This window comes from Scleropages formosus, chromosome 25, assembly GCF_900964775.1.
Source record: "Scleropages formosus chromosome 25, fSclFor1.1, whole genome shotgun sequence".
NCBI classification, from domain to species: domain Eukaryota; kingdom Metazoa; phylum Chordata; class Actinopteri; order Osteoglossiformes; family Osteoglossidae; genus Scleropages; species Scleropages formosus.
Window position 1 is genome coordinate 6,974,108 of NC_041830.1, and position 23,006 is coordinate 6,997,113.

Genomic DNA, 23,006 nt, shown 5'->3' on the forward strand with positions numbered 1-23,006 from the left:
CATCCATCGACATGAACTTTTTCACTTCTTTTTTTCCCAGTCTCCCAGGTGTGCATTTAGTGAAGCTAGTGGTTGGCAGCTGTTTTTACTTGCATTTTGTTTCACAGAGAGCTGTAAGAAATTACAGGCTATATCAGCTGAAAAAAGATTACCTCAAAATAATTAATAAGTGGGGTGCACGCTTGAGAAATGCAGCGTAAGTGCCGGTTTCGTGTATACGTTAGTCATATAACAGCCGATGGAGAATAATAGCTCTACGTTGTCCTCTGATGTTTCATACTCACTGGTCACTAAACAGCCTGGCCGTGATCCTCTAGTAGTTGTGGTCAGTACCAGCGTGAGAAATGATCCCGTTGTACCCAAGCTCTGCAGTAATATGTGGTACATATTTGTACATGTGATGTACAGGTGTTAAATATATCTCACATGAGCCGGTGTAGATCACCTAGGTGAAGTTAAACCTACTTTAGCATGGAACAGTTGACATTATGCAAGTTTAGCAGTGTCCCTCAATTTAAATTTATGAAAATGACCACTTTGCTTTAACTGGACACTGCAAATGATGCTGTGCCATTCTGTGCATACCTTCAGCCATGTGCTTTTTGCAGGTTTTATAATTATGTACAAATACAATTTGCTTTCATTCTATATGAAGTCTCTACGTTGTCTGTGGGCTTCTTACTCCAGTTACAGTGGGGAAAAGAGGATGAATTTCTAATTGTGATCCCAACATTTCAAGAGACATATCAGTTATTGCATGCACAACAATTAAAGTGTATTTATTTAGTCACAAAACCATTTGATGAAGTTACCAAGTCCATTTCACATTAACTACATGATTTTGCAATTATACTCTGTGATGTTGTTGTCAGGTGCCGTCGAGTCAATGTGGACTCATGGCGACTCTATGGACAGTTGTCCTGAAAAGCGTCCGGTCTTCTGCCAACCAGCTAGGACTTAAAAGTGGGGCATCCATGGCTGTGGTGATTGTGTCGATCCACCACGTAGCTGGCCTTCCTCTTCTACGTTGACTTTCCACTTTGCCCAGCATGATGTCCTTGGCCATTGACTGTTCTCGCCGCATGATGTGTCCGAAGTAAGAGAGTCGAAGCCGTGTCCTCCGAGATTCCAATGACACCTTTGGTTCGATCTGCTGCAATATCCATCCAGGGTTCAGAGTAAACGCAGGATTCTTCGCCTGCACCATAGCTGAAAGGCGTCAGTTTTCTTCCTGTCCGTCTTCTTCACCGTTCACCTCTCGCATCCGTATGACGTGACCGAGAAGACCATGGTTTCAACTAGCCGGACTTTTGCGTACAGCCACATCCCTGCACCTGAGAATTTTGTCCAAGCACTTCCTGGCGGTTTTGCCCAGAGCAATTCGTCGTTGGATTTCCTGGCTGCTTGTCACTTATTTATTGATTATTGACCCGAGTAGACTCAAGTTATCTACTAACTCTATTTCTTCACCATCGATTGTGAAGACTTGATAATCTGTGATATCATAATGTAATAATTCTGAGATAGTTACTAAATTTCATACAGTTCCACGGACAGAGGTTGAGGCCCACATCTTCACATGGACTGTTCCCGCCTAATGTTTAAAGCACCAGTCGGAAAACTTGTGATGCTATTAAAAACAATCGACACTTTTGTTATGCAAATGAGCAACCGCAAAGTACACAAAGGACATCTTAAAGTGCGCTCAAACTCCGTCCTATACCAGGAGTATTTTTAGAAATAGTATAGTATACGTGTTCGGGGAGCTTAATCCCTAAGGACTGTATACTAGTCGCACATGGGACGTCGAGCGCGCAGGAAGAATGAAAAAGCGCGTTCGGATTGGTCAATTTCCACTCTCCCTGATTCGAACACGTGACTGCGCGCGGACCGGTCAGCCACCGCTGTCCTATGATAAGCGGGGCTGAATATGGACACGTGATCACGCTCGTCTGCCCTCCTTCGGTGGCATAACGGAGAGAGGGTGGAGCGTAGGAGCGTGTCCTGCGTGTGTCTGTCGGGGGAGAGAGCTGTGTAACCGCTACTGCGCGGGAAGTAAACTGCGGGTCCTACGCAAGAACTGCGCCGCAGTCACGGAGGAAAGGTGAGTGACGACAGGGACACGGTGGGTTAGCTGTGGACGTTCGTTCGGTGCAGCTACTAGCCTGTTAGCACGTTAGCTCGCTCAGCTGTCCGAGTCCTTGACCATTGCATTGTCCCGCCGGCCGTGACAACAATGCGGGGTTTAGCCGCACACTGATGCATAGACACGCCGCGTGTGTGTGTGTGTGTGTGTGTGTGTGTGTCGGTCGGTCGGTCGGTTGGTCGGTCGGTCGCACGGGAGGAGTGTGTCTCTGTTCCCTGCAGGGAGTAGCTGGAGTCCGCCGCGTGAACAGGAACGTTTCTGCTAAACGTGGAGATTATTATGGGTTGGCCGTGTTGTCGAGCGCTCTCCTCACTCGTGTATATATATTACTGTGTATATACACACACACACACACACACACACACACACACAGATTTCATCGTATCATCTCGGCGAGCGCTTACTGTAATGAGTCCGGGAGTGAGGTACTCAGCCTTTATTTATTTATGTATTTATTGAAATAAATATTTATTTGTATCTGATACAGAGTTAGCCACTTGCAATGTCACGTTATATTGAATGTGCTAATTCCCACTGTATTGTTCTAAGGATCTGCGGCGGGCAGGAGGTGGGATTTTGTGTCCTTTGAGTGCAAGGAGTAGCTCTAACCAACACGCCCCCTGGTGCCTCACTCCTGCCACTTGACTTGTTCATCTCGTCTCACACAAGGCACCAGTTGCTCCAGTCCGGGTTTCAGTCCCACCTCCTGCTGTAATAATACCCTTGAGAAAGGTACTTACCCTGAATTACTCCAGTGAAATTACCCGGCTGTAAATCAGTCAGTCACTGCAAGTTACTTTGGAAGAAAGCATCAGAAACAATGTAAATGTAGCTGTTTACTTCAAGCTTGCATATGACTTGTTCATAATTTTTTTTTTTTTTGTTTTTTTTTTTTTTTTTACAGTGTAGAATCTGCAAATTAAACATCTTAATGATCAATAAATTTGGCAGGATTTGACAAGGGCTTCGTAAAGTAAACAGCATCTAGAATAAGCAAAGTGGATTCGTTTCATTTGCAGCTCATCTTTCTTTAAAAATGAGCCTTATGAGATTGAGTTGCCGCTCCGTTGCCCGCATAATGTTAATTTATAATTTATTTTCCTTTTAGCTCACTCAAAAATATTTGGTGCTTGCGGTTGCTAACTGCAGCGACAGATTTTACTCAACAGTCCTGGAAATAAGTTACATAAGCAAAAACCAAAAAATATAATATATATAAAAAATCATACATTTAAGTTCCAGTGTAGCAGAATTCAGTTGGCTGAATGAACAAAACAAACTATGCAAAGCAAATTGTGACAAAAGGGGAAGTTCTGTATCACTACTTGTCAGCTTGTCACTATTTTTAAATTAAACTATATAGTTATTTCCGTTTATCTTGCCTAGTTTCTGAAGCAAAGCAATGTGTTGCATAGTCTAGTGTAAAGAGAAATGAAACCCCATATAGTGCTATTAATACTGAATACAGTAAAATAAGTTTAAAATGCTGAATAGACCCATGTGTTAATGTTTTATGATTTGATGCTGTAGACTTCATCACTATAAAAATGTTACATCAGCAGTTATGCAAAATGCATGTGATTTAATGATACAAACAAGGGTCCATGTGACTCTGTTTAATGTGAAGAGCATTGTTGAACTCATTAATATTTCATTAATTCAGGTTACTCTTTGGAATTGGAGAGATTCTGCTTGAGAGACTTGTCTGCAAATGGACCTGGATGGAAATTGACTTCCAGGCACTGAACATTTTTTTTGTGTCTGTAAGGCCTTTTTACAAAATCGGGTCTAATGGCAAACATTTACTGACAATAATTTTGCAGATAAAACTTGACAAAGCTTAGAAATGCAGGCGTTACTGGAAGGACAGGTGTGCCAAAGCCAGGTGTCTGGGTGAGATGGTGAAAAGCACAACCCTTCTCCCAGGCTTGGAGGGCTCAGCTCCTAAACTAACTGAACGATGTGTTTACTCTACTTTTGAGGTCACGCTGGCCTCTTTTGGCACAGAGATCAGCAAAGGGAATTTCCTTTAATTGCAGGGCGGGTGTGCGTTTGCATTGATAAACGCATTCTGAAAAGCAGTGTGCCAGAAGAGGTGCCATGCCACTGTAGCTCCCAGTCCTGCCTGAAGCAGGCCAGTTCTGACAGCTTTATTAGTGTATTTGTGTTCTATTACAGCTGTTTGTGGTGCAGTGCTTGTTCTCAATGAGATCACTCTGGTTGTAAATTTGCTGCATCTTTTGACTGCTGTTAATAGGTTCACCAACAGTCATTAGTCTGGTCATGATGCTTTTTTTTTTTTTTAAATAAATGGGAAGCCTGGCTATGGGTGGGTACTCATTATTAATTGTGTTCTTTTTAGAAGCAAGAACCTATGAAATGTATGCAGCTTGTCTGAAATCTTGCAAATGATGAAATGTTTAAAGGGTTAAGTTCCTTTTTTGTACGAAGTATGCTGTGTAATGTGAAATGTTTTTGCTTGCGCTCACCGGGGTTTGTTTTGAGGCAGGTTTTTAAAAGTAGTAGTTGAACTGAATTTTTAATTAAAACAAAGGTATTTCAATCCCAAAGAAGGCAAAAGATGGAATTTGGAAACTCAAAAATCCAGGCTCTCTTTTTTTTTTTTTTTTTTTAAATGTCCAATTTTGGAATGCTGATGTTGTGTTCTGGTTGTTCTCTGAGGTTTCTAATACTGGCCAAGCATGGGCCATTTTCCATCATGTTACAGTACATTTACAGTTGAGGCAGAAGAGCATATATTCAGAGCAGTTATCACGTCTGACTGTTTAGTCATTAAATAAACAGACAAGAGAACACGGTGCATATTGGTAAACACTGGGAAGATGACCTTTGGCAGAGGCTAAGGAGACTCCATGAAGACGGAGGCAAGAGTTTAACCCCATCAGTACTGTGGCGGTGTAGAGGTGTCCTCTAGACAGGCAGATTCAGCATGCTGAAATATTAATGCTTAGATGGCTCCTTCCTGCTGGGGGGTTGTCAATTGTCCTCGGTTCAGTTTCTCTCTTCCTCGTTTCCATTACTGGTATAGCTACGGGATCAATATAGTCCCCAGTCTTCGGTTTCCTCTCTGCCATTCTGTCTTTTTCTCCCCCCCAAAGACAAGGATTACTCCCTGGAACCCAGGCAAACATCGGGTCAGAGTTTCTTTATCTGCACATTTTGTGTGGTGGTCTGCAATCACATGCTGGTTCTTTCCAGTCCCTGAAATGCTAGGGTAGGCAGTTCTCGTTGCATAGGGTCTCAGTCCTGGTGTCTGTCTGTCTGTCTCTCTCAATACTGAAGTATTGAGCACATGGGGTACATGATGCATGGTTACCACCAGATATGTGAACTGTGCTATTAGTGACTTTGTCTGAATATGTGTCACATACCCAGTACTGCATTGTACAAGGAAAACCGTCATCCCGGTAAGAAGTCCAGTCCAATTCAGTCCCCCTCATTGTTCACATTGGCACCTGATATTCTCCATACACCAACAGGGCTGTAGATTGAATTTAATATTATGTTGCCTGAGCTGGTATTGGTATCCTAATTCAAGATGCAAAACTGGGTAATTGCACCCCATTTAAACTTTTAAAAAAAAAAAAAAAAAAGTGTATCGATACATAAATACATTGTCCTTAATAGTTGTTGCTTTTTCCTAGAACACTGACCAGCAGCCAGTAATTCAGTTAACTTGAAATAAAGTGGCATTTTTATCAAGATATTTTTATCTACCGCGCTGTGGATATACAGCATTAAGTTTGTTACGGTATAATTACTGACAAAGAATGGAACTCTGTGCCTGCTCCCAGCTTCTTCGATCTTCTTGGAACGATTGTCAATCAGCGAGTCTCACAAAAGTTTACTGTGAATTGGACAGCTTGTTATAATGGCAAAATTTTTAGCCCCCAGGTGCAAAAGAGAGAAATGCTTTGCGAAACTGCAAACAGCATGTCTTTGCATGTCTGTCTGCTACCTTGTCAATAAAGTTATTATAGCAAGAAAATTTGCAGAAACATTACTCACTCTGTGGACTTGTCATACGGAGAGATGTGTTCATGTTTGAAACGTCAATATTTTCTGTCTGTTGTGCATAGGAAGAAGTGATGACAGTGCCTGAAGGTGACAAATCTGCAGACTAGTGTTAGTAAACTAGAGGTCTGGCCACACTGTAGCCCACTTGGAAATATAGGTAACGTTTGTTTTAGTGCACTAATGTTTCACTGTGTTCAGGTGATTTTTAAAATTAATATTTTTGAAAATCAGCTTAAATTGTTCCATGAAGTCATTTGGTTAGTTGAATTACTGTTGGAGGTCAAAGTACTTTATTTTCCAATGGGGAAAATCAGTTCCCTGTCAAAAAGTCACCTAAATGTAAAGGTATTCTTATGAGCAGCAGTGATAACCTCAACATATTTAACGAAAATCGATATTTCTGTCTTGGTTTTAAAAAATACATTTCAGTTAATGCTTGTTGGCTGCAGGGTCATAGAGGTCAAGAGTCTACCCAGGAAGCATACAGTGTGAGGGACAGCCTTGGTCACGACATTTTGATAATTTGACTCAGATGTTATATGGCGTGTTAACACTTCGAGTGGCTTGGGTTCAAAGCACCAGCAAAATTAACTGGCAGTTGTAGTATTGATTTTGCTGTTTCGGTTGTGATTTATATTTACTTTAATCATAGTGATGGTTCAGCTTGTCAGTCTGATAGAGAGGAAGTAGTATGACAATGTCAGTACACTGAAGCAAAATATCCAGATTGACACCACTGAAGGATTTAAAAAAAAAAAAAACTTTTGGGTTTCAGACACCAAGTATGTATCTGTCCCAAACCATCATCTCATACAAGCTCTTGTACAGAATAAAATGCTCATTGTGGAAGTAAAATGACCACATGATGGGCAGAAATGCTGTTACACAGATTAATTCGCTTGCATGAAAAAAGGTATATATTTTCATAATTTGCACTAGAAGTTTTTGAACATAATACTCCCTGTAATAGAAATATGGAAAAGTTCGGGGAGTGTAGTGGTTAGTGCTGCTGTCTTTCGACTTGGGAGGGGGTCACAGCTGTAGTGCATTTATATTTATTCATTTAACAGATGCTTTTGTCCAATGCAACATACATCTCATCTGCAATACACTTCAGCAAGGTGTTAACCTAAATTGCACCAGTAACAATTACCCAGCTGTATAAATGGCTAAATCTGTTGGTAACTTTAAATGTTAAGTTACTTTTAGAGAAAAGCATTAGTTCAGCAAATGCATTTTTAAAAAAGTAAATGCTGGATCTTTTATTTAGCTTAAAATTTTAATAAAAGCCAGTTTGTTATGGAAGCTAAATCCTGTAGGCTGAGCTGAAATATCCTTCAGTCTTGTACACACCGTGACCCTGTATAAGGACAAGCGGTCATTGAAATTGGATGGGTGGATGAAGTCTTATACAGTGTGTGATTAGGTCTGACAAATCTCAAGTAAATAGCTTTTGTGACCAAACGGAGAAACAGTATTGCATTGTATGGAAAGAAAAATGGAGTTCTGTAAAAGCCATATCATGACAATGGACAAGGGATCCATAGATTGTACAACATAGGATCCATTGTAAGTGTTAATATCAAGCTTTTACGGCCCATACTTTACATCTCTGTTGCTCTTCATAATAAGTACTCATTTATTCTGATAGTCATGGTTCTGAATCATCTTGTTGAGGTTTTTTGTGAGTTTTTAATTTTTCTTGGATTTATGGCACAGGCTGGTCAGCAGAGGTGAATATCATATTCTTGGAGTAAAGTAAATTATGGAGCAGTTGTACTTTTCACAGAAGTTTTTGGCACCAATACTTAGGCAGGTGTACCTATTAAACTGATCCATGAGTGTACTTATTTATGCAATTATCTAATCAGCCAATCACTTGGCAGCAGCACAGTGCATAAAATCATGCAGATGCATGTCAGGAGCTTCAGTTAATGTTCACATCAAACACCAGAATGGGGAAAAATGTAATCTGTGATTTTGACCGTGGCATGATGATTGGTTCCAGACGCGCTGGTTTAAGTATTTCCGTAACTGCTGATCTCCTGGGATTTTCACACACTACAGTCTCTGGAGTTTACTCAGAATGGTGCAAAAAAAAAAAAAACCAAACATCTAATGAGCGACAGTTTTATGGACAGAAACACCTTGAACCACTTTTTACAACTGTGGTGAGCAGCAAAGCATCTCAGAATGCACATGTCAAACCTTGAGGGAGATGGGCTACAACAGCAGAAGACCACGTCAGGTTCCACTCCTATCAGCCAAGAACAGAAGCTGAGGCTGCAGTGGACACAAACTCACCAAACCGAGAGTTGGAGACTGGAAAAATATAGCCTGGTCTAATTAATCTTGATTTCTGCTGAGGCACTGAGATGGTAAAGTAAGAGTTTGACATCAACAACATGAATCCATGGACCCAACTTGCCTTGTCACCAGTCCAGGCTGGTGGTGGTGGTGTAATGGTCTGGGAATGTTTTATCATCATGCTTTGGGCCTGTTGATACCAATCAATCATCGCTTCAATGCCACAGCCTATCTGAGTATCGTTTCTGACTATGTGCATCCCTTTATGGCCACAGTACCCAATTTCTAATGGCCACTTCCAGCGTGATAATACACCATGTCACAAAGCAAAAGTTGTCTCACTCGTTTCATGATCACAACAATGAGTTCAGCGTTCTTCAGTGGCCTTTCCAGTCGCCAGATCTGAATGCAGTAGAACACCTTTGGGATGTGGTAGAATGGCAACATGAATGTGCAGTTGACAAATCTGCAGAAATTGCATGATGCAGTCATGTCAACATGGACCAGAATATCACAGAAGTGTTTCCAACATCTCGTGGAATCCATGCCACAAAGAATTGAGCCCGTTTTGAGAGCAACGAGGGGGCCCTACCCATTATTAGTGTTGTGTTCTGTGAGTGTGTATTTGTAAAGAAAGAAATGTACCTTTTCCTAGTTATGCTTTTGTTACTGTTCATTAATTCAGAAATTTACATTAAAGTTTAAATTAAATTTTTCCTTACGTCACTTTAACAGTAGCAACATCTCCTTGCTGTCAGCTGACTGCTGTGGATTTTTGACCACTGTTGGTGTCATGGGTTTTCTTTTAACCTGCAAAGTATGGTCACAAACGGAACAAAAGTGCAATTTAAAAAAAAATCTGAATACAGTCCATCTTCTGAAAATTGGACAGTATGGGAGAGAGAAGGTCAAGTAAATGCAGTGATAATGAGCACTGTGAAGCATGCAATTGAGACTGCAAACTTTGAGAAAGGAAGGCATGTGCACAGGTCTGTATGTACATTTGAATGTTTTAAATTGTTTTAATGCCTGTCATGTAGATTTACCTATTCACTTGTTGGTAACGAGCTTTGCTTTTTTTTGACCGGAACATCCATATCATTGAACTTTTTCTCTTTTCTTTAAACATTTGACTCTTTCCAAAGCAGTAGATATAACTAGTTTTGAAGGTGATGCTTTGTCTTTGTCATTTTTGTTGTCCTAAATGAACCGTTGCCCAAATAGCTGTTAAACTTCTAGCACTTACTAAATTCAGGGAATCAGATTAGCCAGTTAACCAACAGACTATGGTCCTATGTTTATTTGCTCAGTCTGAGCAGCGTCTGCTTTTATTATTTCCAGTAATGTTGAGGTTAATGAGGTAATGTTTAGGTTAAATCACTAGTTGTAGACACCAAATAGCCAGGTTGCCACCACCTTTTATTTCTTTTTTTTGAAACTGTGTGTGTTTCTTTTCAAAATATGTGATACACATAAAGGTGCCGTTGTACAAAAGAAAATACCCACTTTGTTAGTAAGACTGAGTAACAGCCAAAAATTCCACTGGACAGAATAAAAAGCCTGTTTTTCATTAGTAGTTTTTGTTTGTTCTGTGGCACCCAGGAAAATAAGGGCTTGGTATATAGATATTTTTTTTTTTTTCCCCACACAAGTTTAGACTGTAGTGTATGTGTGGGGGTTTTTTTTTTTTTTAAATCCCTTTTTCAATAACTTAAGTAGATGATTGGAGAACTGGTTTTACTTGAACAATTGTTTTAAGTAACCTCACTTTAACACGAGCATTGTTTTTGACTGCTATCTTTATTCAGGTCATAGTACTAGTCAGTTTTTGGTGAATCAGATTTATCAGCGGTGAATCACAGTTAATTATCCAAATACTGATTGATTGGTAAATTATGCTTGGATTGGAGAAATTACCAGGTCAAGTTGAGCTAAAAAAAGATGAACGGAGACGGCTATTACCTTTGGTAGAGTACACAGTTTATGTTTCACTGGTGATTTTAATCAGTGTGTACTGCGTCTTTACCATTTTTAATTTCACCAATTGTCCTATACCATGTTGTCTTGCTAACAGAGAGATGAGCCAAAAGTTTGAACGCAGGGGGATCCATGTGGACCAGTCAGAGTTGCTGTGCAAGAAAGGATGCGGTTACTATGGCAATACATCCTGGCAGGGCCTGTGCTCCAAGTGCTGGAGGGAGGAGTACCAGCGTGCCCGGCAGAAGCAGATCCAGGAGGATTGGGCACTGGCAGAGAAGTATGGCCCCCTTTCCCTGCATGCCTTCTGCTAGTTTTCCATGTACAGTTTCTGCATGTGCATACAAATCAACATCCTCCCTATGGCCACAAAACACTGTCCTGCTGTGTGTGACCCAGACTGCAGCGAGAGGAGGAAGCTGCCTATGCCAGTAGCCAAGGGGCACAGTCCCAGCCTCAGCCATCACTTGCACCCTTCTCGAAATTCGAGGAAAAGAAGACCAATGAGAAGACCCGGAAAGTGACCACAGTGAAGAAGTTCTTCAGCCCATCTTCACGCACGGCCTCAAAGAAAGGTGCTGATGGGTTTCAGGGTTGGGGTGCGGGAGGTAATGAGGAGTCTTTTGGATGACTCCATGAAGAAAGTGTGCTATTTCAAGTGTTTAGTGGTTAGAGCTGTGGTTGGAAGTGCCACCTCGGCGATTGTGTGGTTTGTTTTCTAATTGATATTTTTCTTTTGTGTTTGGGTATATCAGAAAAAACAAAGATGCACTCAACTTGAAGTAAAATTAGAAATGAAGGATTTGGGTGTTTGAAACCACTTGTTTTATGTAGGATTCTGAGCAATGCCTTCAGCGCCGAAGGTTTTACCCACCAAAACGCCTCTATTCCGAAAAACATAGTCTTTCAGTAGGCTTGACATGTGCTCTTCCATCATTGCCCAAAACCCTGCTGGAATATATGTCATATGAAAGTTTCTGCAGTGAGAAAGCATGTCAGGAACTTGAGCTATGGAAGCTTGAGTTTTTCCTGAAAGTGTGTACTGAAGGTCTGAAATAAGCGAGTTTTGTGCTTACCGAGGAAACACAATTGCAGGAAGTCATTATGAAACTGTGGAAATATGGTCAGTGTTTCCTTCAGAAAGATGGTAAGCATTTAAACTCTCCAGGCTTTGCTTCTGTCATTAAATTTGTAAGGGCACCTTAGTTTCTTAAAGTTTATTGGCCTGGCAGTGGGCTGGTCCGCAATGAGCTGAGAGAGACTCTGGAAATCCATTTCACAGAAGACCTAATATCAGAGCCTTAGGGTAGAAGAAAGGGGCCTTGAATCAGTGTTTCTCCGCTGGTTCGGCACCTTCTGTTTGGTTGCGCTCGTGTCTGTGGTTACGTACGTGTGCTTTGAGAGATGAAGCGTCACTATTTCCATGTCTTCATACAGGTATTCCTTGAGTTATGACGTGACTTAAGACCACCCGGGCTTACAGTGACTGTCCCGTTAACCTTACCTTATTTTTGAGTCCTGACATTTGATCGTAATGTCAGATGACGACCGCTCCATCTGCTGCCGCAAGGCACCATATCTGTTATTGTTCGGGTCTTGGTCAGCGTTTGTGTGTTCGGCAGCAATTTTGTTTTGTTTACAAAGCTTTTTATTCATGATATCCTTGATGTTTTTAATTAAAATGCCTAACAAGTGAAAGTGTTGTGGTGCTGAAAATAAAAAGCATAAGAAAATTCACTTTGAAATGAAAGTGAAAATAGTGCAGCCTGAGTGATTCTGTACTGTATTTATCATTTTCGTATCATATTGAACATGAATCATTTGCAAAGTTTGAAAAATAAAACGGCCTTACTGTAAATGTAGCATCCATGCTTTTTATTTTTTTTATATATATTCTTACGGTTCATATAAAGGGATTTTTTTTTTATTAAAACTTATTCGAGGCTGTTGGAAAGGAACCCTATTGTGAGCCAAGGACTATCTGTATATTCAACATTATATTTTATTGAGGCCTTGGAAAAGCGTTGTGCTTCGGAGAATCTAGCATAAGCCCAAAATAAAGCAAGTTTCTATATTTGACATTGGAATTTTTGTAATCTGGTCTATTCAACATGTAGGTTTGCATGTCGAGGGTATATTGCTTGTCCGCTATTGCTGCGTTTTCACTGGTTGCTCTTTCAGCAAATTTCCATAGCCCTTCATCGATACTCAAGACATTAGCTTAGCTTGGCAGGAATCCCAACAGAGCCTTATTCAAGACTGAGCAACGGAACACGTTGAATAGCCTACGAGGACTGGTCTTCCTGTGGAAGCTTCCGATGGGATCCCACAATCTTTTCTTTTATTTTTATTAAATGTTGTACTTTGTGTGGGTTACTCTCTGAAATGTCGCTGTGTAGCAAAACCCTCTCGCAAGGCTGCATTTGAAAAATATGCAGCGGTCATTTATAATTTTGTATTTGCCGTGACAGTGAATTCATTGTTTTGTTTTACTTTCCATTTGTAGCTGCACATTCCCCCCCCCACGTTTTTTCCGTGTATGGAAGTTTAAAAATTCCATTAATGCACCATTTTGGTTGTCCTCCTCCATCTGTCACTTCCTGTCCATTTCCCATGCTCATGCCACGGCTTGACTCTCCCCTCCATCCTGCGTATGCCCTCTCACCTCTGTCCCCTGGCACGCTCCGGCTCCGTTCCAGCACCCTCCGAGAAAGTGGAGAAGGTGCCGGGTGCCAGGGAGCGCCACGGAGAGACCCTGCTCAGGGACCTGAGGGGCATTTTCACACCACCTTGGGAGATGGTGTCCCCCACTGAAGGTAAATCCTGCATTCGGAGGATGGCCTAGTAGGAGTCCTCACTTGCCCACCCTAAGGAGACGCCTGGCATTTCTTTAGCTCCCGTTTACAGCTTGCGTGCTTATGTCTGTGTGGACCAGTCTTCCTGTAGCCTGGAATTGTTGATTTGCGATTGACCCGAAAAATCCATCTCTGCCTGACTGCACCTCGGGTTTGCTGTGCCTGTGTGCCAGTAGTGCTCAGTTGATGTCACTCTTTATTCTCCGCATCACTGCATGAGTACCAGGTGTGAGTATGCTGTCTGCCGGGCGCTTATAAACAGGAGAACACAGACCAAAAGCGCGTTTGCGTGTGCGTGTCTCTGCCTGTGCACGCCTGTCTGTGCGTATGAATTTGTGTGGATGTTTTCAGAGAAATGTCCACGCGGTGGTGGCGTATCCTGAAAAATGGATGTTGTGGAGATGTCCCAGTGAAAGCCAAGTGTTCTGCCTTTTTAAAAAAAAAAAAAAAAAAAAAGTCGGGGGTTTTTCCACACAAGTTTCTTGAAAGTGGGAAATAGATGGGAAGTCAGGTAGAGAAGTTTGTGTGTGTGTGTGTGTGTGTGTGTGTGTGTGTGTGTGTGTGTGTGTGTGTGTGTGTGTGTGTGTGTGTGTGTGTGTGTGTGTGTGTGTGTGGGGGGGGAGGGGGGGTCCTCTTGGTGACACAGTGCTCATCATCTCATTGTCTGGCTTCCTTGATCCCCCTGTGTCCTCGCTGATGGCAGCACTGGTATCCAGGTTGAGAGGTGGGTGATGTCCTGTCTGCTTTCTAGCTCCCTGTTTTGTGTGCCTCTCTAGCCCTGGGTACGAGCAGCCTGGCCTGTAGTGCTGTCGCAGAGATGCTAAATAAACCTGATAGCCTTAGCTCGTAGGCACCCACAATGTGTTTTCTCCAAGGCTATACCCGGTGCTGCTTCAAGACTGGTAGTTTTATTTCATGCTCTGCAATAGGCAGTTGTCCGTTTCAGTTTGTAATCTATTACTAATAGTAATAATGTAGTATATTATAATATAGGCCTTCACATAATAGAGTTAGTGTTTCCTTCCTGAAAAATACTACAGAAATTGTGGTTTTCACTAAATGTTGTGTTATTACAGCTGTTTGGCTTCTTTTATTTCAGTAATTCCCAAGTGCTCGTCATGAAACTGTTTTTCTTTAGGCGTTGATTGGATTGTCATTTTAGATTTCACTGAATTGCTTATTTTTTCCTGTTTTCCGACTCTTGAGTTTATTGCAGAACAAACGCACCCTGTGTTTACATGCCAAGCTGATAGATGACAGGAGAGCACGCTGGAACAGAATAGGGTGATCTCAGTTCAGCTCCCTTCCACAGTGGGCAAAGCTTGGGTCTGGTGTCCTTAACTGGCGGTGATTGTAACAGTGCCCCTAAGAACCGGTGTACTTCTACCATGGTAACCGAAGTGCGGATTTAAAAATGAAGCTGGCGAGAAGAGAGAGAATGTTGAAAGATAGAAAAATTGTCATTGAGTTTGAGCTTGTGGAGATGGCTTATTCAAGTTAATTTCAGTGTTAATGTGCTTACGGCCATACCACCCTGAACACGCCCGATCTCGTCCGATCTTGGAAGCTAAGCAGGGTCGGGCCTGGTTAGTACTTGGATGGGAGACCGCCTGGGAATACCAGGTGCTGTAAGGGGGGGTGCGGTGGCGCAGTGGGTTGGACCACAGTCCTGCTGTCCGGTGGGTCTGGGGTTCGAGTCCCGCTTGGGGTACCTTGCGACGGACTGGCGTCCCGTCCTGGGTGTGTCCCCTCCCCCTCCGGCCTTACGCCCTGTGTTGCCGGGTAGGCTCCGGTTCCCCGTGACCCCATATGGGACAAGCGGCTCTGAAGATGTGTGTGTGTGTGTGTGTGTTCATAAAGGATTGGTCTAAAATAAAATAGAGTACTTTAATGTTTTTATAGAACCTAATTGGTGTATAAATTGAAGTCCGTCTGTTAAGCCTTTATTGATTGTTACTTAGGAGTAAACGTGACTTTGGGATTATATATATATATATATATTTTTTTTTTTTTCTTATTTTTGAATTTAGTAAAATGGAGCACTTTGAGTGGCAAAAATTCTCTGTTAAATACATCATAGTCCCATGCTGTGATCCAGTGGGTGAATACATTTAAAAGTGGACAGCAGTCTTCGGGTTCCAGCTGTGTTGCAAAGCTGAGGAGCTGGAGTGTTTATGCTAAATGTATACTCCATCTTCTCAAAGATTAGGATAAAAATTGCAAAGTATAATTAATTGCAGATTCTGTCATTTGCAAATTCTGTATTAATGACTAACAATATAATTGTAGATGAACAGTCATCTGCTCTCACAGATGAAGGTGTTACTGATTACTCATCCACTGGTTCATTGCGGCATTACGTCTTATTTATTTTTTGGGCAGGGTGCACCTCAAAATATTGTTTTGCAAACGAAAGTTACCCGTTCATTCAGTGCGTGTGAGATGGTCTCTTCGTTTACGGGAACGTCCGCAGACACGAAATGTCTGTTTACTCTGTTTTAACCTCAAGGGCGTCATCTTTCCTTCTCATGTTTACATGGCTTTAAATGTCACTAGACATTTGGGCGAAGCAAGTATATTGTTGCTTGAATCCGTTCTCTTTTCAGTCCTCCGTACTCTTTGTGTGCAGAGACGCTGAAAGTACAAGTTGTTTTGTGCAATAGCATTTTCTTTTTGGGACTTAACCCTGTTTGGGAATGTTGTGCCCTCGGGAGATTGGCTCCGGTTTTGCAAAAAGCAGCCAAATGTTTCTGAGTACATTTGTAACCCTAACCCTCTGTACGTTTTCTGATCCGTGTGAGGCTCCTGCTGTTGTGCTTGCCGCAGTAGATCAGCTGTTGCGCTTGAAATGCTTTCCATATATAATTAGACAAACGAGGAAACGATTCCCGACACCGAGACCCTCTAACATTTCTGCTTCGCCCTTCACGCCGTGCCTGTCAATGGTGAACGATGACTATATGAGAGCTCCTCTCACGGCTGCCTGTGCCTATAGAGAACCACGAGGGAAAGACCCCCAGCCCGTCCGTGAGCCGCCAGTCCAGCACGGAGACGGATCGTGTGTCCCGTGACTTTGTCGAGTTCCTGAAGAACCTGCAGAAGCCGGGCCGCGAGATCCACAAGCAGTGCCGCGCGTTCATTGAGAGCATGGCCAATAAGAAGGTGGGCAACCAAACGACTGGTGCCATGACAGTCCTGTAGTGTAGGTTGTACTTAAGCATTCATTTCCTGTCTTCTGATTGTCTTCGATAAGCGAAGCTTCTGTACAAGGAAGGAGTCTGTAGTGCGGTAGCGGAGCTGTGGGAATTACCGTAAATCTTCAGCCGTTGGGACTGTTGGTCCAACACAAACTTGGAGTAGCTGAGGATGAAGGACGTCCACGTGCATTTTTGAGAATAAACTTCTGTCTGGAGGTGGTGCAATATCCAGCATTTTTTACCAAAAGCAACAGTTAGTGGCTTTTTCATTTTTTTTTGTCTCTTTTGGTAGGTTGTGTGGGGGAGTCATAAGGATTTCTTATTCTTTCCTCCGTTTAAACTTGCGCATAATGTAGAAATTATATGCAAATGAGGGGGGTGGAGAAGAGGAGTGTTACACCCTAACACCCCAAGTGTTAGACGCAGTTCTGATAATGTGCCCGCCAGTATTGGTATAATTCCATTGAGTACTATTGGCAATATTTTTGTTCCCTGAACCCCAAACAAGTTTACACTCCTGGCAGAAATAAATGTAGTGCACAACATGTTTTTCCCATAGGAAGGGGAAAGAAACGTGAGAAATCTGAACAAATTTGACTAACTATGAAATCTTAACTCATATTAAACTACTTAAAGAGCGCTTTTTGCACCACTTCTTTCAATGACCTCAGTCGTTAATAAATCTGTGTACTATCCCACCAGAGCTGACAACTCAGTTCTTTTGCTGAATGTATATTTATATCTTGAGATATTGTTTCTCTTTTCTTTCTTCCCTATTTGTACCAGGACCTTGGTGCAGATGAGCTGTCTGAGTGCGTCCAGGATTTTTACCAGAACATGTCAGACCGCTTGCTGACTCACTTTAAAGGTGGGTCAAATAAGAAAAGTTGCTATTGCTGTTTTTTTTTTTTTTTTTAGACACTGCGGGAGGGAGAGGAATGGGAGGGGGGAACTGTTTATTGCTTCAGTGTTCATCTTTGATGTTTTGTAAGCTTTTCTTTGCCATTAGCACAAAACTGTAGAACTTCTCATGTTTCTCTTCTTCATCCTGCCTTTTTTGTTTGGGAAGGAAAAAACATGCTGTGTTTTCAGTAATAGCTCTGCAACACGGAGTGAAGTCGCTGGTAGTAAAATGAATGCATGATGGCGCTTTATAAACCAACCAGTTTGAGAACTGCTCTTTGCCGCAGAGGGCCGTTCCCAGGTTTACCTGAAAACACGCTGACATCATGATGTGGCCTGGTGTCAGCAGGTTCCTTTTGACCTTGTAAAGACGATAGGGACACGCTTGTGGTGTCCTCTGGCTTTGACAATAGGCCAGATTTGTTAAATAAAGTGGAATTTGCAATAATCAGAGCCCTAGTTTCAACAGGAAGCGTGACGCATTATTTACTTCTTCCTGCATGGCAAGCTTTCTGAAGGGGAAATGTTTGCTTTTCAGGGAATAAACACACCAGTACATTGTGCTGTGTATACTGGCGTTGTACTTAAGTGGATTTGTGACCTGAAGGATGCAATTTCATGTCTGAAAGCTCCTTTTGTGAGACCCTTGAGCTGTGAAAATACCCAGCTATGTAAACATGGTGGTCTTCTAAGTTGATTTGGAAGTTTCAGCTGAGCAATCATACGATAAGTGTTCAGAGTTCGTGCAGTGAACAGTAGCTTGATGTTTTACACAATGTCCTGGCGGAGGGGTTGGTCTTAAATGATATGCTGAGTGTGGACGGGTTCAGGGTCTACGGACCGGGTGGAGCGAGTGATGGACCAGGTGGAGAAGTACATCATGACCCGCCTCTACAAGAATGTATTCTGCCCCGAGACCACCGATGATGAGAAGAAGGACTTGGCCACACAGAACCGCATTAGGTCGGTGGGTCCGCGTACGCAAAATTGCATTACCTGCAGACGTATTGTACATTCGCATTGGTATGAACTGGTTTGTGTTGACTCTTAACTCCTTTAACCACTGCACTGCCAGTGGGAATAGGTTGTCTTGTGCAGTGGGCCTGTGGTACTTTCCACACCTACTCCTTTGTATTATTTCATTGCAAGTACCTTTTCCTCTGTTTGTAAAGCTCTTTCATTCACACAGGGTTGTGTGTTTCACAGGGCCTTACACTGGGTAACTATTCAGATGCTTTGCGTCCCTGTTGACGAAGAAATCCCTGAAGTGTCGGACAGTGTGGTAAAAGCCATCACGGGTAAGGTGGTCGTAGTATGGTGTAAATGCACAGCTTTCAACAGGCTGGACATGCTGGTGTCTGTGGGAATTTATTGTAAAGACTTCTGTTGCGCATTTAATTCACAAAATTTGCAACCAAAGACAAATGATCTTTAGAAGGATTTGTCTCGAACTTATCTTTGTTTCCCCTCTCCCTTCTCTGCACAAATGCATATCTTTATAACACATGACTGGGCAAACCGGAACCTGAGTCAGTCATATGATTCACTCGTCATTCTAATTTATATGTTCTGCCAATCTTATTGACATAATCGTCTAGTTTTATATGTATAAAGTTTTAAGGTTTGTTTTTGTGTATATACGATTATGCTTGTGCCTGAAAATATTAGTTTGAAGTTTTCCACCCCATATCCTATCATCGAAAAAAAAAAATTACACGCAGCTCAAACTTCTTAAAAATATATTTTAAATTATTGCCATGCACTGGACTGTCCAGTCAGCCTGAAACCCTGTCACCCAAGGTCTGGTCATGTGTGGATGAATTGTATTCATTGTGTATTGTTTGGGGTTTTTATTTATTTTTTTTTTTGTTAGGCCCTCTGAGGCAACATCTTGGAAAAAATTCCTATACAAAAGCAAAGTAATATGATTTAAAGTGCATTAATGATGTCACTATAGTATAATATTGTAGGGAGAAAATGAGCGCAGCCATTTAAGTGTCTGCTGTGCATGTAATAGTGAGCGAAATCTCTCTGTGGAAAGGTTTGAGTTTTGCCCAAAACTGGGAAATAACTGGAAGCTTGAATGAAATCAGATATCAGATGAAATATTATTCTCTGCAATATAAAGGCATCCCATCTAGGGTGTAGACCCCCTCGACTTTGTGACCAGTGATTGAGATAGTGGTCAAGAACCTGGGACCTTGCTCAGGGCAAACAGTCACTGAATATGGATGGAAATGTTAATCCTGTTTTCAAATCAGCCCCCCCCCCCCTTTTTTTTTTTTTTTTTTTTTTTTTGGGCAATGCCTTACAGCTCAGTAGTAGTGGGTTAAATGTCTGGTTCTTACAGACATCATAGAGATGGACTCCAAGCGTGTGCCCCGGGACAAGCTGGCCTGCATCACGCGCTGCAGCAAGCACATCTTCAACGCGATCCGTGTCACGAAGAACGAGCCCGCCTCTGCCGACGACTTCCTGCCTGCGCTCATTTACATTGTGCTGAAAGCCAACCCACCCCGACTGCAGTCAAACATCCAGTATATCACGCGCTTCTGCAACCCCAGTCGCCTGATGAGCGGGGAGGATGGCTACTACTTCACCAATCTGGTGGGAGTTGTGTGAATAGGACACGTGCGCACATTGACACGCAATGTTTTGCTGCCCAGCGTTGCCTAACTGCAGCATGACACCCTTGTCAAACACATGGCGCATATCCTGGGCCGCAGTCTTTTCATTGTTGATTTTCCACTGATGTCTTTGTTTACATTATGCAGTGACAACACACTCACCTGGAGAGTATTTGCCTCTTTTATGTCTGCAGTGCTGTGCTGTGGCCTTCATCGAGAAGCTGGATGCCCAGTCCCTGAACTTGAGTCCGGAAGACTTTGAGCGCTACATGTCTGGCCAGATGTCCCCCTGCCGACCAGAGCCTGAGGCGTGGCCCTCGGCCGGCCCTGGAATCAGCCCTGCGTTGAGGGAAGCCCGTCGCAGCCTGGACCTGCTTGCCAGTCTGGAGGCGCGCCAGGAGAGGGTGCTCGAGGGGGCGCGGACCCTTGAGAGCGATCTGATTGACTGGCAGGAAAGTGTAGAGCGCGAGGTGCGGGAGATCCTGGGGAGGTTCCCGCTGGAGGTCCGGCCGCCTGCCTCGGCCATCGACTCGGATAATGTGGAGAATGACCGTCTCCCCCCTCCGCTGCAGCCCCAAGTCTTTGCTGGTTAACCCAGCGTGTTGCTCGCCCTGCCTCCGTATTTGTCCCCTTTCCCCTGCATGCGTATGTCTTTTCAACCAGCTCATCATAGCTCTCCTGTGTACCTCTGCTTGCAGTCATGGTGTCATTCCTGATGCAAGCACCAAGTTAGTAGGCCAGGTTAGCATGATGCTGAGCACCCTGCTCGTGAGTATGGCTTTTGCACATTTTTCCACCTGCCATATAATAGTAACAATAGTGCAGAATTAATGCAAAGCCTGCTGTCCTAACATAGCCAAAGCTGTGTCATTCATTTTTAAATTTGTTTCAATTGGATCTGTTGAGCAGAATGTTGGTGCTTCAGCTGCAGTCCGGTTTCTGCTTCGCTCAACTTATTTAAGGACGAACAGTTGGTCTTTGACCTACGAACTTCATTGGGACGGAGAGTTGGTTTGCTATTCGGAGCAGGCTAGGGCTCACCATCACTTCTGTATGGAAGTACTAGTGCAGCGTGCACCAGTAAGAAAGGGTGGTATTAGAATAAGTGACCGTCCTTTGAGAGGTTTATGTCTGCATCCGTTTTCATCTTTTGGTGAAATGAACTCCCGTTTACTCTTGAGTTGTATGCCACTTTGGAGAAAAGTGTGTGCTAAATGAGTAAATATAAATATAGCCCAGGTAGAAGTGGGATTATTCTGTTATGAACTGAATGGGACTATAGTCAGTCTTTCCTATAGTAAGAGGGTGTCCACCCTGCCCTCTGGTGAGCCTGTACGTTTAGAATCCCTTGGCAGGAGTATTTATGGCACAGTGTAAAGGAGAAGGCAAGATAAAGAACCAGATCATTCTCCTGGTGTCTATTGCTCTATTGGAGCCAATTCACGAATACCCAGTACACAAATATGTCACTTATCTTCACATGCAGACAACTGTGTCAACTTGAAGCTGAAGGTTTTAAATGTGTGCGGAGGATGACGAAGAGGCTGCACTTTGCTGACAGCTCAAAACTGGTAGATATAGAAGGTACAGGATCATCGACAGCATTTTTCACCTTCTCTTTGCTTCTTTTCCATCTACTTTACAATTTCAAAAGCTTAAGGCAGCTCTTACCATCTTCCAGCATATAGTGACACTTTGGCACATGATTCAAATTGCTGTGCCAACAATCTTCTATGAAAAATAAATATTAAATACTGTGCTTCTCAAAGTTTGTATTGGTGGGATGTTTGTTACTCAGAAGCTGGAAAGTTGGGGGCCAACTATATTCTGTTCCTCTTCATACGTGGACACCAGTAGAGACAAAACGGGTATCGTGGGGAACTGGGACTTCTACGTGGAAGTACGGTGCGTTGGGTTTCGTGGTGAACTTGCTGTACAGCGCTTTGCATTTTAAACATCTTCTGCCCTGCCTGGTAATATGGCTCAAGTGTTTTGCTAAATCTTTAATGAAGTGTAAAATGATACTGTAACGAAACACTCGCTGTAGACAAATGGAAAGTGTCTAGTCATTTCATTGACACAGCTCTTCACTTTTTTTTTTTTTTTTTTTTTTTTTCCCCCCCCTCCTCCCTCTAGACATGAACCCTGGCTGCGTTTCACTTTTTATTTATGACCACGGTGTCATTTTGAGGATTTGTCTTTTTGCCTCACTTATTAATAGTAAAGGAAGATAATGTAAATTAATATTCAGTGGATGAAGTGAAGCTACTTTATATTTAATGGTAGCTGCAACAACTATGGATGTTTCAGTAATCGATTGGATTCGATCGATTCCTCAGAAGCCCGAAGAAGCAGTAATTCGAGGTCGCAGTGCACCGTTGTCAGAATATCAGCCTGGCTCACTCTCAGGTTAAGCGTAAAAGGGAAATATGCTGTTACACTTTCACGTGTCATCTTTCATCAGTGAAATGAATATTTTGGATTGTGTCTTTTTTTTATTTTTATTTTTATTAAATACACTCCTATAGCTGTGTGTGTGTGTGTGTGTGTGTGTGTGTGTGTGTGTGTGTGTGTGTGTGTGTGTGTGTGTGTGTGTGTGTGTGTGTGTGTTGAAAGTCGGCTGTGAGCGCCCCCTGGTGGTCTCCCTCAGTAACTGACCGGCTCATTGGAGGTGCTCTTGAGCAATGGTACAGAAAATAGTCTGCTGCTCACTTTATTTTTTGTTGTTTAACCCTAGTTTAGGATAATGGCTAATTACAAAGATTGAATTGCTGCAGTGAGAGCTTGTGTGGGGGCTTTTACTTTTCGGTACAAAATAGAATGTATGACATACAGTACATTCATGTGAAAACCAGTGCTTTTGATCAGCGCTGTGCAGAACAGTACAGATCATTTGAGAGCTTGCTGGTTTAATGATGCAGAGAATTTACTCATTATGTACTACATAAAAGTTGTA

At 42.5% G+C, this 23,006-nt stretch overlaps 1 protein-coding gene and 1 non-coding gene across 4 annotated transcripts; both read left to right on the forward strand.

Moving 5' to 3' along the window:
• The first annotated feature begins 1,980 nt into the window (after positions 1-1,980).
• rabgef1 (RAB guanine nucleotide exchange factor (GEF) 1) lies at positions 1,981-22,565 on the forward strand. 3 transcript variants are annotated; one of them, XM_018741773.2, is made up of 11 exons: positions 1,981-2,104; positions 10,566-10,748; positions 10,868-11,043; positions 13,168-13,284; positions 14,027-14,047; positions 16,319-16,485; positions 17,307-17,388; positions 18,254-18,386; positions 18,630-18,721; positions 19,774-20,030; positions 20,245-22,565. In XM_018741773.2, the coding sequence occupies exons 2-11, from the start codon at positions 10,570-10,572 to the stop codon at positions 20,641-20,643; spliced, it is 1,623 nt and encodes a 540-aa protein (XP_018597289.1). In that variant the 5' UTR covers positions 1,981-2,104; positions 10,566-10,569; the 3' UTR covers positions 20,644-22,565. The 3 variants fall into 3 exon arrangements, with proteins under 3 accessions (XP_018597289.1, XP_018597291.1, XP_018597292.1); XM_018741775.2 differs by lacking the exon at positions 14,027-14,047; XM_018741776.2 differs by lacking the exons at positions 13,168-13,284; positions 14,027-14,047.
• Positions 14,840-14,958, forward strand: LOC114909516 (5S ribosomal RNA). The gene has a single exon (XR_003797344.1). It is a non-coding gene; the product is annotated as a 5S ribosomal RNA (ribosomal RNA).
• Positions 22,566-23,006: the final 441 nt, after the last annotated feature.